This window comes from Terrapene carolina, unplaced genomic scaffold, assembly GCF_002925995.2.
Source record: "Terrapene carolina triunguis isolate 2854851 unplaced genomic scaffold, T_m_triunguis-2.0 Scaffold102, whole genome shotgun sequence".
In the NCBI taxonomy this organism is placed as follows: domain Eukaryota; kingdom Metazoa; phylum Chordata; order Testudines; family Emydidae; genus Terrapene; species Terrapene triunguis.
This window is the reverse complement of record NW_020664453.1, coordinates 4,946,729-4,966,261: the sequence shown is the minus strand read 5'-3', so window position 1 is coordinate 4,966,261 and position 19,533 is coordinate 4,946,729. Positions and strand designations below refer to the sequence as shown.

Genomic DNA, 19,533 nt, shown 5'->3' with positions numbered 1-19,533 from the left:
ACCCCCTATGCTCAAAATGGACAGAGAAGAGAAGAGAACAAAACCTCAGTTCATTGCTGAGAAGCCAAGTATGGGGAGGGAAGGGGAAACGGGGGGGGGGACGGACATTTAGTGCCCAATCCTGCAACGTTTTGCATGCCCTCAACTTCCATTTAGTGGGAATGGAGGACTGGCAACACCTTGTGGAATTGGACCTTTAAAAAGAAAGTACAATAGAACAGGTTAAATATTACTATTCCTTGTAGTTTATAGCCAAAGTTTATCTACCCTGGAACTCCAGCAGGATTATGAAATCAAGAGATTGAACACTGAGCTGCTGAAGCATGAGGGATTCTTAGACTGTTTTAAACTCTGTTTTTGTTAATAACTTTAATTTAAACTCAGCCCCCTGAGAAGCACTTCAGAGAAAAGACATCCTTGTTAAAGATCCTATTGCCCCACCTTCAGTGGAAGGGATGAGAAAGTTCACAATACACATTTGGAGCCATTAGTATGTCCTCTAACAAAATCAGGAAAGACCAGATTTATAATTCCTAACTTAAAAAACAAGAAGAAAAAATATTTTTAATATTTCCTTAAAAGCTCACCCCTTTCAGGTCTTCTTTATGTATCAGAGCATCAAAAAGCAGCAGCAACCTTTTCACCTCTTTGCAGATTACCTCTAACCTCGTTCTTTTTCATTCTGTACATCAGTTTTGTTTTGCTTCACTGATTTAGCAAAGTTTTTCAGACGTGCTTCTGTCAGATATATGTACTGCCTTATTGTCAGAAAACCTAGGTACTCCCTGCCCAATTAGATACTACTTTGGGCTTTACTAGAACATGTGGTGAATTAGAAGTGGAGCATATTGGTTACATTTGAGGGAAACAGCATCTAAATAAATTCAGTACTTTAAGTGCAATATATTGTTATACCAAGCACCAAACATTCTGAAGAATAATGGTGAGGTGGGAGGAATAATGGTGAGAAGAACATTACACTTACCACTGTCCACAGCCTCAACTTCCCGGTCAATTGCATCCCTGATCATTAGTGGGTGAATGAAGAACTGTGCCCACCTAAAAAATAAAGAAAAATGGTAAATTTCATTTTCCCCCATTGTCTAATAAGCAGAATAAAAACAAAACAAAAACAAAAAAAAGATTTTCTACAACAAAAAAACCCTGTTTTTGTGACAAACAACATCCACTGTTTTTACATTTAGGATTTGCACCAGTTCTTAAAGCCTTGACAGAAAATTTTATAAAGCCAATTTTTAAGTATTTTTAAAAACTAAAAAAAAAAAAAAGCAAGGCCCCCTGCTCTTTGGAGTGGAAGTGTGTTGGTAGGACATGGTACCATAGAATGCACAGTTATCTGCCTTTACATCCTAAGAAGGATCATATCAGTGGTCCATCTAGCCTAATTCTCATCTCCAACGGTGGCCACCAGTACCAGATGCTTCAACGGATAAGGGATTAAGCATTGAATTTTTAAATTCAGTTTGACAATATCAATGCAGTTGTTAGGTGATTTGATCTTGGAGTAATTGACAAGCTGTTTATGTATAAGTGTATTTTTAGAGACTGGCAAGAGCTTTGGGTAGGTTACCTTTTACTGGAGACTAGTAAACAATGAAAATAAATAAACGTCTAATTATTTTTTAAAATCCTATTCAGCTTTTTGCTTTAACATCATGAGGCAAAGCATTCCATAGCTTCATTATCCACTGAACTAAAGAATATTTCCTTTCATTAGTTTGCAATTTGTTGCCTTTCACATTCATTGGCTGCAGTCATTCTTGTATGAGTAAGGTTAACAGGAATTACTTTTTCCTATACCATACATTACTTTACAGACTATCATATCCTTTCTTTGTCACAATAGCCCCATCCTTTTCAGTCTCTCTGTAGAAGAAAAATCTTAACATACCTCTAAATATTTTGTTGCTAGTTTCTAGACCCCTTCAAGCTGGTCTGATTTCAACCCTTAAAGGGCTGAATTCTGCCCTTACATGTTTGCTCATAGCTCCCATAAAAGCAGCACTCCCATTGTGTGTACCTTCTCAGGCAAACCTTAGCTCAATCAACACATTAATGGCTTTGATAAAAACACCTAATTGCAGTGCAGCCTAGTTTCCTCCTGCAGGAGGATGGGGGGCAAGAAGAGGGAAATAGATGTATTAAAAATATTAAACTTGCACTTCTCAAAAGGAGAGAGAATATTTTTCTCCTTATGGCAGGAATCCAGTTAGACTGATAGAGCTTTATTGTGCTAACATATCATATGACCTGGTGTGAGCAAACTCAATGATCTTTCATGGCCTTAAACGTGTACTTTCTTGAATAGTATTGTGGACCACATAAACTAGAGCTTTTGTAAGACTGAAGACTCTCTTTTTTGAAAAGAGACTTAACCAAAAATTAAATAGCTTCAGGGGCACATATTTAAAAGGAACAGGCCACTAAAAGATTCTAGCTGCACCTCTCCTGAGTAGTTGATAAATGGAATTAACTAGAAATGCAACAACAAGAGACTTTATAGTAAAGTCCTAAAATATAGCCAACATGTTATCTGCAGTAAACACACATTGTGCACATATAGTTACACAGCCCATGGCAGCAAGCCTCCCAGCCCAGTTTGATAGAGTTGGGCTATCGGGGCTTGCGTTAATGCCCTAAAAATAGCATGCATAGGGTTACCATATTTGAACACTGAAAAAAGAGGACACTCCACGGGGCCCCTTCCCTGCCCCAACTCCGCCCCTTCCCCCGCCTCTGCCCCTTCCCTGCCCCCATTCCAACCCCTTCCCCAAAGTCTCCGCCCCCTCCCGAGCGCCCCGCATTCCCCCTCCTCCCTCCCAGCCACACGAAACAGCTGCACCAATTCTAGAGTCAGGCACTCCACTAGTGTAGACTCCCATGACTTTAATGAAGCTGCTCAGTTTACACCAGTGGAGGATCTGCCCCGGCGCTCAGTTTTTGGGAGCGGTCAGGAAACGCAGCTCACACTGTTCTGTTTCCCAGCTCCCCAGATGCCTTTGGAGCAGCCAGTTCTCCTCCCTGCCCAGTAAAATCCCGGACATTTTGAGCTATTTAAAAATTCCTCCCGGACGTAATTCTTTATATGTAGTGAGTCCTTTCCTTTCACCAGTTCTTCAGTTTTCTCTCTCCTCTTGTGCCCAGGCATACTTCTCTGCAGATAGCATTTTTCTCAGCAGTGGTTGATTGCTCTTTAAGAAGGCATGAAAGTCTTTACAAGAAGTTTGTCTGAAGTTGTACTGTACAAGTAGAATTCCTTTCAACGACTCAACATTCAAGTTGGTCCTTTCCTTTGTCCACTGGCTTTGCATCAGTGAAAAAATTCACTCTACATTTGCATTGTGAGAAGGAATAGTAAAGAAGAACTGTCCAATCTTTAACAGTTCTGAATGACACTCAATGTTTTTGGATTTCTCAAAATATTTGGTTGACTTCTGGTGTGCTAGCAAATTACTGAACTCTTCATCACTGTTGCAACTTTCTGTAAACTTCTTCAGGTTGCTGAACTGATCAAAACACTTCACGTCATCAATTTGCATCCCTTTATCGGTCAGGTACTTGATACAAGGTTCCACATCACTCCAATTCGGTGTCTCACTCAGGGTAATCCACCTGAAACAAGAGAAGTCTTCCAGGGGTCTAAGCCACATCTCCAAATATTCTAAGCATCTGCTGTACATATTTACTTCAGCACAGAATTTGTCACACTCTTCATCAATTCCTTCCATGCGCTTTTGTGCCAGTAGTCCCTTAACTTTCAGGAACATAAAGTTGTGAGTCTTGAGTTCAAGAAGGATAGTCTGAACCGAGTTCAAACTGTTCAACACTTCCACAACAGAATTACTTTCCCTTTCGATTTCTTGGATGTAAGTTTGGAATACACTCATGAGTGAATGCATGTGCCAGAGGTAAATCTCACTTAATTCATACTCAAAAAATGTCTTAAGCACTATGGGTGGTTTGTCCTGTGACAGAAAGAATGACTTCAAGGCCGGAAACATCTGTATCAGCCTTGTAATGCCTGGAAATAATGACAGTCATCGTGTCTTGCTATGAGAAAGCAGCTTTCTGTAGTCAATATCAACAAACTCACAGTACTCCTTCAGTCGCTCAGTTCGGACAGTGTAGATATGAAAGTACTGGTAAATTTTAAAAATAATGTTCTCAATGTCAATGTTCATTCTTTCTGCTGCATGGTGAACACAGTTCAAAATGTGTGCTGGGCAACCCACACCAATTAATGTTCTCTTCTGCAACAACTTCTTTAAGTTTGCAAACACGTTCTTTCCATCTTCATCACGCCGGAGTCCTCCAAACATTGTATTGCAGTTGTCACCTGTAAATGCAATACACTTCTCGAACAAACCATTTTTTTCAAGCGTTTCTTTTACGTAATGAGCAATTGTGTCGGCAGTCTCATTAGGTGTGTTCTGGACCTCAATCAAATTTGACTGCAAACCGCCATTCTTCCAGTTGAAATACTAAATAATTACTGGAAATATTTTCACTGAACCGTGATTGCTTCCATCTGTAGCAACTCCACAGTAAGCTGTGTCATTTTCTTCAAACATTTTCAGAACAACATCAACAGAATGCGGTGCAAGCACAGAGATAACAATTGCTTCTGTCTTGGTTCTAGCACTTGAAAATTTCCGTGCCACTTCAGAATCAGGGAATGTCTTCTTCAACAAGACAGATGTGCAATCCATTGACTTAAAGCTATTATGATGCTTAACAGTGTGAAATGCAAACGCACCCTCTGCTGCAGTAACAGCATCCTCTGATTCGCTGCCTGGTTTTACAAAATAATCTGTCAATTTTGTTGATGAGCTCTCTCCTTGAACTGCTTTTTTGTGCTCGTCTGAGTCCACGTGAGTTTGTAAATCATTAGCACCTTTATTTTTCACAGAGATGTAAGTACCAGGTCTACATACCATGCACTCAGCTTCCCATTCGTCTCTACCACTTCGAAAACATGGGAACTTCGTCTTTAGTTCTGCAGTGAATTTACACTTTCGTTTTGGCATTGTGTTTGCTCCTAGGATCAGGGGCAGCCAGGGTCTCCACGTGCTGGGCCCGCCACAAGCCAAGCTCAGTGGCTCCCATTGGCTGGGAAAAGCTCCAATGGGAGCTGTCGGAGCCAGCCCCTGCACGTCCTGCCCCCACAGCTCTGATTGGGCAGGTATTTCGCAGTGATCCACCACACTGCTGTGTCTCATCACAAATGGGGAGCTGAGCACCATACAGCACGCCCCAGCCCCAGGAGCTCTGATCCACTTGCAGGCAAGGCAGCCCGATGCCCATCGCAGCCAGAGCTCCGATCCCTCTGCACGCTCCTGCCTTTTTTACACTGCCCTCCCCTTCTCCCCCACCACAGTCAGTGCTTCTTGGCGACTCCCCGGAGCAGCTCCCCCAGCGCTGCCCCCCACCTGTGCAATCAGCGGTGCATGGTACTTCCAGGTTTGCTGGCATCTCTGGCTTACCTCAGAGCGGGCTCCGGCGACTGCTGCTGCTCCCTGACTCTTCGGCTCTGTTTAAGAGCCGAGCTGCCCAAGCGCTCCGGCTTCGGGCAGCCCCCGTGCCTCCGGACCCCGAGCCGCCGGCTGGGCACTTCCCTTCCCGGGCTCCAGCTGCTCTGCTCCGGCTGCGCAGGGTCCGGAGGCAAGGGGGCTGCCCGAAGCCGGTAGCGCTGGCTTGGGCAGCTTGGCTCTTAAACAGAGCCGAAGTCTGAGTCAGGGGAGGAGCAGAGCAGCTGCGGGAGAGGAAGTGCCCGGACGGTATTTTTCCCGAATATGTTCGGCTTTTTGGCAATTCCCCCCGGACAGGGGTTTGATTGCCAAAAAGCCAGACATGTCCGGGAAAAAACGGACGTATGGTAACCCTAAGCATGCAGACAGCGCTTTGGGGGCCAGGCTCTGAAGCCAAAGAGGGCAGACTTCAGAGCCCAAACTCCATCCTGAAACACAACTTCAAAGTGCTCTCTGTGACGTTTATGGAAACATGTTTATAAGTATGAATATGATGTAACTGGAATATGCTTCATGCAAAAGGTCTCTTGTAAGGTATCATTACAAAGCTTATAATCTACTGAGTGTGTTCATCCTATTTGTATGAATGTATCCTTCTTGTATCTAAAACTAGAAATATGAAGAATTACTCTGAGGTCCTATTGTAATTATGCAAAGTATGGGCGATTAACAGTGGCTTAGGATCTTGATGGTTCCCATTAACTAGAACAATTGGTTGTAAATGGCTCTGTTTACTTGTAAGCCTTCCTGTGATCCTGTTAGTCAGGCCGGAAAGAATGGAGGTTAGGGTCTCACAGGACATGTGACCATGTCACCTGGTACTGGAATCCATTTTAAACCTAGTACTTTTCCATTTAGAAGGAGGGGTGGGGACCCAGAGAGACAGAACAAAGGGGGCTGCCAGTCATGAGAAATCCCCTAGTTACCACCTGAGCTGGAACTAACAAGAACTGTACCAGGGGAAAGGATTGGGCCCAGACTAGGAAGGAATCTAGTCTATGAAAGAAGCTTATTGAAACATCTCTGAGGGTGAGATTTACCTGTATTCAGTTTCTTAATATATTACGCTTAGACTTGCATGTTTTGTTTTATTTTGCTTGGTGACTTACTTTGTTCTGTCTGTTATTTCTTGAAACTACTTAAATCCTACTTTTTATACTTAATAAAATCACTTTCATTTATTAATTAACCCAGAGTAAGTGATTAATACCTGGGGGAGCAAACAGCTGTGCATCTCTCTCTATCAGTGTTTTAGAGGGTGGACAATTTATGAGTTTACCCTGTATGAGCTTTATACAGAGTAAAACGGATTTATTTGGGGTTTGGATCCCATTGGGAAATGGGTGTCTGGGTGCTGGAGATAGGTGACTTGCTGAGCAGTTTTTGGTTAAAGTCTGTAGCTTTGGGGGCATGGTTCAGACCTGGGTCTGTGTTGCAGCAGACTTGTGTGTGTGGCTCAACAAGGCAGGATTCTGGAGTCCCAAGCTATCAGGGAAAACGGGCTCAGAGGTAATTTCAGCACATCAGGTGACAGTCCCAAGGGGGGTCTCTGTGACTGAACCCGTCACACTGTCTACATGCTATTTTAGAGCGCTAGCCCGAGTCCGTCAACCCAGATTGGAAGGCTCACTGCCACAGGCTGTGTAGACATACCCATTGAAATCCTTCCTCCTCTCATAGCAGGTGCACAAATCACCTTAATCCCAAGAGAATATACACAACTGTGAGGTACAGCTGCAATCTCAAAAGATAGCAAGAGATCCAAAAGTCAGTCAGTCCTTCCATCTATGTCATCTGTTGCAATAAGGAGACCTCTAAAAATTCAGTCACTGCTGGCTCCCTTCAATCAGGCCAAGACAAAAAAATGCAAAGTTACACAGTCTCCTCAGGCAGATACAGATCATGTTAGTCTATTTTAACCTATCCTTTGTTCGGTATGATCAAGTTACCTGTCAAGTGCTTCTTTAAAATACTTCCTCTGTACATCAAACTGGAAGACTGTTCGTTCACAGTCAGTTGAAGCGTTGTCACTGCCCCCATGTTTCTTCAGGAATGCGTCAAACCCATTCTCATCTGGATACTTCAAACTGCCCATAAATACCACTGAAACAAAAGCCATCAAAATTAGGGAGATTTTATAAACATTTGATTGCAGAAAGACAGCACACAGAGCCATCACATAGAACAAGAAGTAATTACATACCGATGGCCTGATTTTCCACTGCCTTGCATTTCGTGTAGTCATTTATACCAGTAGCAAGTGGGTGCAAGATGCTACCAAATAAGAATACTAGCAGTTTACAGCAACTTGCCACAGATATAAACAACTATACCATGGATAAGGCAGTTGAAAAGCAGGCTGGTCAGTTACTGTGGGCCTAACATCATGCAATAATTCAGGACAAGTGTTTCATGTTCAAGTATGTCTTTAAGCCACAACGACCGAGTACATTGATCTGAATTTGGCCGTAGTGGTCACTATACAAAGGCCAGACATGCACCTCCCATGAGCCATTTGTGGTCTCATCTGCCACTGTATTCATTACAGAAAAGTAGATCTCTTTTATTGGACCAACTTCTGTTGGTGAGAAAGACAAGCTTTCAAGCCACATACAGCTCTTCTTCAGGTCTGGAAAAGGTACACCCAACAGAAACTGGTCCAATAAAAGATATTACCTCATCCACCTTATGTCTCTAACATCCTGGGACCAATAAGGCTACAACTGTATTGCATACAAGAAAAGGAGAGAGAGGTGAACTAAAAGGGAAAAAGTTCAGTATTGATGGGACATAAAGCCCCTAAATTTCCTCCTAGTCAAGCCTGTTTGACAGGAAAGTCAAGATTTAAAGAACAAGCAAGAAGCCTATCCTGAGGGAAACATGAGGCACAACAATAAAAACAAAGGTTCTGGTTGTGCTCTCACATACCCTGGTGTAAATCAGGAACAATTCCACTGAAGTCAATGGAGTTACATGGGTACAAAAGCAGTGGAAGAGTGTGCAAATCAAGACCAAAGGTTTTAGGGTTTTGTTGTTGTTTTTTTAAAGTGCCTCATCTCTCATATGTGTTTCCTGGGACTACCCATGAATATCGGAAAGCTTACAAGATAACCTTCAATATACACTTTAATAAAAACCTATCTTGCCATGTTTTGGGAGACACTCCCTCAAATTCACAAGACCACAGAGAAAAATAACCACTCAAAACAAGAAGAAAGAAAAATCCACCACTCAACTATGGCTCTCGGAAGAAAATTTTAGAATTGCTATTGGACAATGTTTGCAAAGGAGCAATTCATTGAATCAAATGAAAATAGGATCAGCGAAAAGAAGAACAGTTGAATTCAGAATTTTGCTAGAGACCTGCACATCTAACCAGATAAATCAGAATCAATCAAGCATGCTTTTAGTTCTCTGAGAAAGGCTTGGTCCACATTTAATAATAATAGATTAAGTGTTAGAAAGCAGAGTTTTTGTATCTGGGCACAGATAAAGAGAGTGGGGTGGGTGTGCGTGCGCATCTACAAAATACAAAGTTAAGGAGTTAATTCTTACGACTAATGTATACATCTTTTTATTATGTTTTGCATTCTCCCTTATTAAATTATGTTATTCCAAAACAGTATCCTCCGTACTATAAAATTAAAACAAACTGAACTTCAACTACATTTTATACTAGTTACAACCTATCACAAGATTTTAGATAGGAAGAGTTATTTTGTATGCAAACAGTCATTAAGCAAGAATTCTACATGTAGGTGGAATTCAGTGGGGAAAAATCTCAGGCACAAGCTATCTGAAATGGGAAAACAGTAATTCTGCAGTCTAGAATGCTGCTTCTTTAGTGTCTTATATAAAGTCAAACCTACATGGCAACACATTTTTCACTGAAATAGGAAAATGTGAAATATAAACAGATACATACTGTGTTCCAGAAAGTGTGCTAATCCAGGTAGGTCTTCAGGGTCAGAGAAGCTGCCGACAGCAACGCAAAGGGCAGCTGCAGACTAGAAAATACACCACGGTAAGAGTCATTTTTCAAAATGTTATCTGGTAGCAATGAATCCCACACCAATCAAGCAGTTGCCCTATTCCCCCCAGGATCAGAAGAGGAATATGGACCAGGACTAGAATATGTTTCATTCTACTGCTATTCCTGCTGCAATCACTAGGCAAGCACTGTGTTCATGAATAACAGCACAGGCTCAAACCTGGGCAAGAGATGGGGTCTCACATAAAAGTGATGAAGGCAATATAAATACAAAGGTAAATTAGGTAGGGGACACACACATGCATGGAAGACTAGCCTGCTTGTCTGACCACAGCACTTCAGAGTTTGTGCCTAGGCAGGAGTTCTCCGTTTAACAATTTTTCCATCATGTAAAATTAGTACATACCTGCTTTTCTGTACAACCCCTCTTTCTTGTCTCTTCCTTTTCTGCTAGTTCTTCCAATTCACTGTCATCAGGGTCATTGAGATCCTCATCATCTCCACCATCATCATCTTCATCATAGTCATCGTCATCATCATCACCTTCTTTGTCATCCTCAATCTCTGCTCCAGAGTCGTCATCCTCATCACTTTCATCCTCAGATTCATCACTGTCCTCCCCCTCCGAAGACACCACAGAAGGGGCAGTGTCCATGTTATTTAAATCCGAAATCAACAGCGCACACAAGCCATTTTGTAATTTGATGTACCTATAAGAATAATTATATGACTATTTAGACTTTTCACTTGTTTCCTAAAACCTCTGAACCTCACAGAAAGTGTGTGTGTTTCTGGATTTGCCACAATTGTTCTGGGCTCTTCAACTGAAGTTCCTTAGTCAAACCCTCTAAAATCAAAACAACTGAAGATCTAAAGCAAGATGAATAATTTCACTGTGCAAAAGTAAAACCAGAACTTAATCTACCAGTACATTTTTTGCTGTTTAATTAAATATGCCTTATAAGCTGACATGGGCTTAAATTTATAAAACAGCCTGCACATTAATAATGTAGGAATTAATGTAAGACACATATAGTTAAGGATAACAAGGCCCAATCCCCAATTCAGATTTTCCAGATCTAGGTTTACAAAGTATGAAAGGAAGATGTAATATCATGAGACTTCATTGTGTTTTACTTGACAATTATCTTTATATGAGTGAATTATTGGTGCAACTTTTTTTTTTTCCTATACAGATGCAGAATATTTGATTGTCGAGTGCTCAGTCTGCTATGGTAGCGTACATTATATGACAAGCTATACAGGTGTCAAAGTATGACAGGAATGTGAAATATCCAGTGTTGTTGTAGACCTGTTGGTTGCAGAATATACGTGAGGAGCATTTTAAGAACTAATGGAGAGAAATGGAAGTAGCTCAAAGCACTAGCAGAAGCCAGATGAAAATTTTACAGTGAGATAAAGTCAGTGGAAAGTATGTGAACTTTTATTATCTTATGCAACTTAAAAAAAAACAAACCATCAAATGCTGCAGTTGCTATTTATGAAGTTCTTTCCCTATGTCAGATTAGTTTCCTGAAGCAAATACACCTATAAGTGCAACTAGTTTTATGCAGACAGACCTTCGGACCTAGAAAGCTCAGTGAAGTGAATGGGACTCTACGTTGCCTGTGCAATGGTCTACGCACAAAGAGCAGTTTGTAGAAGAGGGTCTTAATCTTTCCTTAAGTCAATCTCTTGAGACCCCAATCATTGTTGCTCTGAATTTCCTCCCAGCTGACGCCTCTTCTTCACAACAGAGAGAAGATATCATTTCTCTGCTCCATGACTTTAAACTGCTACAGCCTAAAGAAAATAACTGGCTTTCTTTGCTGTTATTATGCAGCACAAATTTGTAACTCACTGCCCAGTGTTACTCCACAACTCTTCTCAGTAATACAGCTTTCACCCTCCACTCATGTATGCACGTTGGATAATCTACTTCCACAAAAAAGTTAGCTGTGTATTCTTCTCCAGCTGATTCTCATTTGTGTTTTGTTGAGTGTTATGAAGTTATGATTTACATTCTACAGGGCCAAAACCAACCTAAAAGGCTAAGAGGTCCAAGTCACCACCTCCGCGTACTGCCCCTCTGTGCAGGGATTTATCATCCTTAGCACAGCCAAGGACGAGGATCACATTTACCCAATAGGGTAGAAGCCCTCCCTTCACTTGATCTGGAAGGAAAAGCCAGACTATTATTAGTTGGCGGTATCATGACAATAGCTTTTAAAATAGTTCTCTGTTATGCAGAAATAATTAACTTTTGAGACAACCCCACTCCATGCACATAAAACTACCCCACTACCACCAACACTGAATCTTAATTATACCATACATACAAATTTGGAAAATTATTTACAATTGTAACTGCATAAGTATCAAGTCCAACACCTTAACCACTCGGCCATCACAGCTGTTACACATACACAATTCCAAATACTGCCTATAATATTTACTCGAATCCCATAGAACTCAAAGCACAATCCTCAACTGATGTAATTTCAGAATAGCTTCAGGATGCCTACAACTGAACAGCATCAGTTATCCTCTTCACTGATGAAGACCGTTAGCTTCTTCAGTTTTTCATGGCCCACAATTGGTACTCATTTGCTAGTGATCAATATGAAGCTTGAGGTAAAGCAACACAGCATCCCTATTGTTTTGGAAGAAAGATTTGACAGAAGCCATATGCTGGTTTGGCAAGTTTTATCTTTTAAAGTCTTCATTATTTTTTCTGTCCTCACCACACTTCCCCCTATAAATAAGTGAGCAGATGATACTACTGTGTATTTACTCCCCACCTCCAGATCATCACTGAAGATGTTAAGTAGTAAGGCAGGGAAACAGATTCCATGAACAAGGCTGTGGATGAACTAGGCAACTGCTGAAGGCGCTTTGGTTTCAGCTAGCAAGAATCTAAAACAGAGTTAGGTAATGCTAAGCAGAGATGCTAGTTGAGCTAATTGTTCACTTTTTCCATGTTTTAGTCACAGCTGGAAAAAAAGAGAGAGGTGTAATCAAACTATAACTGAACACTAGTTACTGCTAGTATCTGAGCAGCATGTAGGAATGATGGACTCCCATCACTGAACCTAAAACATAAAGACAAACTAGGGTGGTGTATATTTTGGTTGCTTTTTAGAAATTCTTCATTGTTGTTTGTTCAGACTAGACATTGGCCACAGAATGGCTAGGATTTTGTTTTTAGAAAGGGATATCAAATTTAAACATCATAGCTAGCATTAACAGAACACTTATTCTTGTGACAAGTTACCTCCTTACATGTCAACTAGCCAAAAAAACAGCAGGCTAGAGTCTCTGCTCCATCCAGCAGAGGAAACTCCATTTACTGAATTAAAATCCTAATGCTGATATAAGATGCTTCAGATATACAGATGAACATACCACAGAGTATTTGTGGGTAATAAAAGTGAGAACGCTCAAAACACAGCAATTTTGGAGATAAGTTATGTGTCAGAATGTCACTTTTGTTCTTGTATCAGAGGGGCAGCCGTGTTAGTCTGGATCTGTAAAAAGCAACAGAGAGTCCTGTGGCACCTTTAAGGCTATGTCTACACTACAGAATTAGGTCGGATTTATAGAAGCCGGTTTTATAGAAACCGGTTGTATGCAGCCGATTGTGTGTGTCCCCACCTAAAATGCTCTAAGTGCATGAAGTCGGCGGACCGCGTCCACAGTACCGAGGCTAGCGTCGACTTCCGGCGCATTGCACTATGGTACCTATCCCACAGTTCCCGGAGCCTCCGGCGCCCATTGGAATTATGGGTTGAGATCGCAATGCCCGGATGATGCAAAGCAGTGCCGCGAGGGGTTCTGGGTACATTGCGTCAGGCCCCTCCCCCGCCGTCACAGCAACGGCAGACAATAGATTCGCGCCTTTTTACCTGGGTTACCTGTGCAGACAACATACCACGCCAAGCATTGAGCCCGCTCAGCTCAGCTCACCGTCACCATATCTCTTCCGGGTGCCGGCAAACGTGGGACTGCATTGCTAAACAGCAGCAGCAGCTTACTGCCTTTTGGCGGTAGACGGTGCAGCATGACTGGTAGCCTTCATTGGCGATCTGGGTGCTGGCAGCTGTGGGGCTGGCAGCCGTAGGGCTGCATTGCACCAGCCCCTTGCCTTTTGGTAGAAGATGGTATATTACAACTGGTAACCGTCGTCATCGTACTGCAGTGGCTGTCGATCATGGGCACCCGGGCAGACAATGATGGTTATCAGTCGTAGTATGCTATTTTCTGCCAAGTGCCCAATATTGTCTGCTAAGCACCCAGAAGAGGCCGAGGGCTATCTGGGTGCTGGCAGACATGGGGCTGGCAGCCGTGGGGCTGCATTGCACCAGCCCCCTTGCCTTGATGATGATGGTTATCAGATGTATTATTCGCAGGATGGGGCAACATTGCTATACAGCAGCAACCCCTTGCCTTTTGGGCAGAAGATAGTATATTACGACTGGTATCCATCGTTGTCATACTGCAGTGGGCATCAGATCGTGCAATAGACCTGAAGGCTTACTGCCAAGCGCCCAGTATTTGCTGCCAAGCACCCAGAAAATGCCAAGGGCTATCAGTCATGCTGCGCCGTCGTCTTAAGATGTAAAAAATAGATTTATTCTCCATTCATTTGCTTCCCCCCTCCCTCCTGCTAAACCCAGGCTTTTGAGTTCAATCTTTGGGGGGGGGGGCATTCTGTGTGACAGTTGTTTGTGTTTCTCCCTGATGCAAAGCCACCTTTCTTGATTTTAATTCCCTGTACCTGTACGCGGTGTCACTCGCCCCTCCCTCCCTCTCTCCCTCCCTCCCTTCTTCCCCTGGTCCGTCAGATACTACTTTCGCGCCTTTTTTCAGACCAGACGCCATAGCCAGCACTGGGATCATGGAGCCCGCTCAGATCACCGCGGCAATTCTGAGCACTATGAACACCACGCGCATTGTCCTGGAAAACATGCAGAGCCTCCTGGACATGCCAAAGCCAAACCAGGACCAGCTGAGGAGGAGGCGATTGCAGCGCGGCGACGATAGTGATGAGGAAATTGACATGGACCTCTCACAAGGCACAGGCCCCAGCAATGTGGAAATCTTGGTGTTACTGGGGCAGGTTCATGCCGTGGACCGCCGATTCTGGGCCCGGGAAACAAGCACAGAGTGGTGGGACCGCATCGTGTTGCAGGTCTGGGACGATGCCCAGTGGCTGCGAAACTTTCGCATGCGTAAGGGCACTTTCATGGAACTTTGTGACTTGCTTTCCCCTGCCCTGAAGCGCCAGAATACCAGGATGAGAGCAGCCCTCACAGTGGAGAAGCGAGTGGCGATAGCCCTGTGGAAGCTTGCAACGCCAGACAGCTACCGGTCAGTCGGGAATCAATTTGGAGTGGGCAAATCTACTGTGGGGGCTGCTGTGATCCAAGTTGCCAGGGCAATGAGAGACCTGGTGATATCAAGGGTAGTGACTCTGGGAAACGTGCAGACCATAGTGGATGGCTTTGCTGCAATGGGATTCCCAAACTGTGGTGGGGCGATAGACGGAACCCATATCCCTATCTTGGCACCGGCGCACCAAGCCACCGACTACATAAACCGCAAGGGGTACTTTTCAATGCTGCTGCAAGCCCTGGTGGATCACAAGGGACGTTTCACCGACATCAACGTGGGCTGGCCGGGAAGAGTACATGATGCTCGCGTCTTCAGGCAGTCTCTTCTGTTTCGAAAGCTGGAGGAAGGGACTTTCTTCCCAGACCAGAAAATAACAGTTGGGGATGTTGAAATGCCTATCGTGATCCTTGGGGACCCAGCCTACCCCTTAATGCCATGGCTCATGAAGCCATACACAGGCAGCCTGGACAGCAGTCAGGACCTGTTCAACTACAGGCTGAGCAAGTGCCGAATGGTGGTGGAATGTGCATTTGGCCGTTTAAAAGCGCGCTGGCGCAGCTTACTGACTCGCTCAGACCTTAACGAAAAGAATCTCCCCATTGTTATTGCTACTTGCTGTGCGCTCCACAATATATGTGAAAGTAAGGGGGAGACATTTATGGCGGGGTGGGAGGTTGAGGCAAATCGCCTGGCCGCTGATTACGCGCAGCCAGACACCAGGGCGGTTAGAGGAGCACAGCAGGGCGCGGTGCGCATCAGAGAAGCGTTGAAAACCAGTTTTGTGACTGGCCAGGCTACGGAGTGAAACTTCTGTTTGTTGCTCCTTGATGAACCCTCTGCCCCTCCCCCACCACCCTGTTAACTCTACTTCCCTGCAAACCAACCACCCCACCCTCCCCCACTACCCTCCCCCCTTCGAGCACCACTTGCAGAGGCAATAAAGTCATTGTTGCTTCACATTCATGCATTCTTTATTAATTCAGCACACAACTAGGGGGATAATTGGAAAGGTAGCCCGGGATGGGTGGGGGAGGAGGGAAGGAAAAGGACACACTCCAATTTAAAACTTTAAAACTTATTGCTATGGAAATCATCTAGGGTGGAGTGAGTGGGTGGCCGAAGGCCCCCCCACCGTGTTCTTGGGCGTCTGGGTGAGGAGGCAATGGGACTTGGGGAGGATGGCTGCTGGTTACAGAGGGGCTGTAGCGGCGGTCTCTGCTCCTGCTGCCTTTCCTGCAGCTCAACCATACGCAGGAGCATATCACTTTGATGCTCCAGCAGCCGGAGCATCGACTCTTGCTTTCTGATTACAAGTTGACGCCACCTCTCCTCTTCAGCCCGCGTTTCAGCACGCAACTTCTCCTCTTCAGCCCGCGATTCAGCACGCCACCTCTCCTCTCGCTCATATTGGGCTTTTTTAAAATCAGTCATTGACTGCCTCCACGCATTCAGCTGTGCTCTGTCAGCGTGGGAGGCAGTCTGAAGTTCAGTAAACATTTCGTCACGCGTCCTTCGCTTCCTTCTTCGAATATTCACTAGCCTCTGCGAAGGAGTAAGATTTGCAGCTGGTGGAGAAGGGAGAGGTTGTTAAAAAAGATACATTTTAGAGAACAATGGGTAGACTCTTTCACGTTAGATTTTGCTGTTCACAACATCACACAGCACATGTGCTTTCGTTACAAGGTCGCATTTTTCCTCTTATATTGAGAGTCTCCTGGTTTGGTGTGAGAGATCACTCACGCAGTGCCAGGACACAGATTTCAGCTTGCAGGCAGCCATGGTAAGACATATAGTCTTTGGGCTTTTTTAACCTTCTTAACATGTGGGGATGGTTTCAAACAGTTCTGCCCTCATTTCCCATACCAAGCACCCGTGCCATTTAAAATGGGTTTGCAATGTAAAAGGAGGGGCTGCGATTTCAGGTTTAACATGCAGCACAAACCCAACTAACTCCCCTCCCCCTCACACCCAATTCTCTGGGATGGTCACTTCAACCCTCCCCCCCACCGCGTGGTTAACAGCGGGGAATATTTCTGTTCAGCAGACCAGGAAGGGGCACCTCTGAATGTCCCCTTAATAAAATTGCCCCATTTTAACCAGGTGACCGTGAATGATATCACTCTCCTGAGGATAACAAAGAGTGATAAGGAATGGATGTTGTCTGCATGCCAGCAAACACCGGGACCATACGCTGCCATGCTTTGTTATGCAATGATTCCAGACTACGTGCTACTGGCCTGGCGTGGTAAAGTGTCCTACCATGGCGGACGGGATAAGGCAGCCCTCCCCAGAAACCTTTTGCAAAGGCTTTGGGATTACATGAAGGAGAGCTTTCTAGAGATGTCCCTGGAGGATTTCCGCTCCATCCCCATACACGTTAACAGACTTTTCCAGTAGCTGTACTGGCCGCGATTGCCAGGGCAAATTAATCATTAATCATTAAACACGCTTGTTTTTAAGCCATGTGTAATATTTACAAAGGTACACTCACCAGAGGTCCCCTGTGTGCCCTCAGGGTCTTGGGTCAGTTCGGGGGTTACTGTTTCCAGGTCCAGGGTGACAAACATATCCTGGCTGTTGGGGTAACTGGTTTCTCCGCTTCCTTGCTGCTGTGAGCTATCTATGTTCTCTCCATCCTCATCTTCCTCGTCCGCCGAACCCGCTTCCCCGTTTGCAGAGAGGGACTCATAGAACACGCTTGGGCTAGTGGTGGCTGCACCCCCTAGAATGGCATGCAGCTCCGCGTAGTAGCGGCATGTTTGCGGCTCTGCCCCGGACCTTCCGTTTGCGTCTCTGACTTTGTGGTAGGCTTGCCTTAGCTCCTTAATTTTCACGCGGCACTGCCGCGCGTCCCTGTTATGGCCTCTGTCCTTCATGGCCTTGGAGATCTTTTCTAATGTTTTGCCGTTTCTTTTACTGTTTCGGAGTTCGGCGAGCACTGCTTCATCTCCCCAGATGGCGATCAGATCCTGTACCTCCCGTTCGGTCCAGGCTGGAGCTCTTCTGCGATCCTGGGACTGGGACTGGGACTCCATCACGGTTACCTGTGCTGATGGGCTCTGCATGGTCACCTGTGCTCTCCACGCTGAGCAAACAGGAAATGAAATTCAAACGTTCGCGGGGCTTTTCCTGTCTACCTGGCCAGTGCATCTGAGATGAGAGTGCTGTCCAGAGCGGTCACAATGAAGCACTGTGGGATAGCTCCCGGAGGCCAGTAATGTCGAATTCCGTCCACACTAGCCCAATTCCGACCCCCTAAGGTCGATTTTATCGCTAATCCCCTTGTCGAGGTGGTGTTAGGAAACCGGTTTAAAGGGCCCTTTAAGTCGACAGAAAGGGCTTCGTAGTGTAAACGTGTCCAGGCTTAAGTCGATTTAACGCTGCTAAAGTCGACCTAAACTCGTAGTGTAGACCAGGCCTAAGACTAACAGATGTATTGGAGCATAAAGCTTTCGTGGGTGAATGCCCACTTCGTCGGATGCATGTATCCGACAAAGTGGGCATTCACCCACGAAAGCTTATGCTCCAATACATCTGTTAGTCTTAAAGGTGCCACAGGACTCTCTGTTACTTTTGTTCTTATAACTAATAGATACTGAGATACATGTCAATTTAGGTTAAGGAACATTACAGGGATACTGTAATTATCCAAGTACAAATATTATAAACCCAGGAAACGCGGATAAGGTTAAACTTAAAGAATTCCAAACACACTTATTAATTGTATGGAAATGTTCAGTTAAGGCAACTGAATGATGGCATGACACAGCTACTGCGTGGCCCGGCTATTATGACCTAAGACATGGATATTTTTGTCCCAATTAACCAATCTAAAATTTCCCCCCCATTATGATGTCACTAGAGGGCAGAGGTACTTTATTTTGTTGTGTGAAGGGTGTAGTTTGGCAAGAGGTAATGGTGGCACACTGGCATCACTGGGACACAGAATTAAGGCTATGGTGTACGGTCTGTGGTGTACTGTAGTGGTTAAGTGTGTGTCTGTGAGTGGAGAAGTAGATGGCATATACTGTTAGACTACTTGCTTTTTGAATACTTTGCTTATGGGTTGTCAGATATAGCATACAGGAACACCAAAGTTGTGTTCTAAGGGTGAGATTTTCAAAACCATTCAAGTGCCGGCCTAACTCCCCTCCCATGGAAATCAGTGACTTTTAACCATTGACTTCCATCAGAGAAGAGTTAGGGCAGGGTTCGGCAACCTTTGGCATGCGGCCCATCAGGGAAATCCACTGGTGGGCCGGGACGATTTGTTTACCTGCAGGATCTGCAGGTTCAGCCGACCGCAGCTCCCACTGGCCACGGTTCGCTGTTCCCACCAATGGGGAGTGCGGGAAGCGGCATGGGTTGAGGGATGTGCTGGCTGCTGCTTCCTGCAGCCCCCATTGGCCTGGAATGGCAAAATGCAGCCAGTGGGAGCTGGCTGCATGAAGAGTACCGCCTTCACCCCCAGTGGCAATTTTTTTGGCCTTTATTCTTCAAGACTGAAAGTTTAGCATTAAACAGAGGCTGGCACACAGAAATCTCCTTAAGAGAAATCCAGTTAACTGGCCTCTTTAAAAATGGCTGCCATATATTGTT

General features: G+C 44.5%; 1 protein-coding gene across 1 annotated transcript in view; it reads right to left on the bottom strand.

The window, feature by feature from the left end:
* The window catches only part of LOC113406505 (nardilysin-like), a 52,237-nt gene that overhangs the window by 30,368 nt on the left and 2,336 nt on the right, over positions 1-19,533 (bottom strand). The window contains exons 2-5 of the mRNA XM_026651740.2: positions 9,947-10,250; positions 9,475-9,556; positions 7,499-7,652; positions 986-1,059 (exon numbers count right to left, since the gene is read on the bottom strand). Coding sequence (XP_026507525.2) covers positions 986-1,059; positions 7,499-7,652; positions 9,475-9,556; positions 9,947-10,250 — 614 coding nt within the window. The remainder of the gene's footprint in view (positions 1-985; positions 1,060-7,498; positions 7,653-9,474; positions 9,557-9,946; positions 10,251-19,533) is intronic.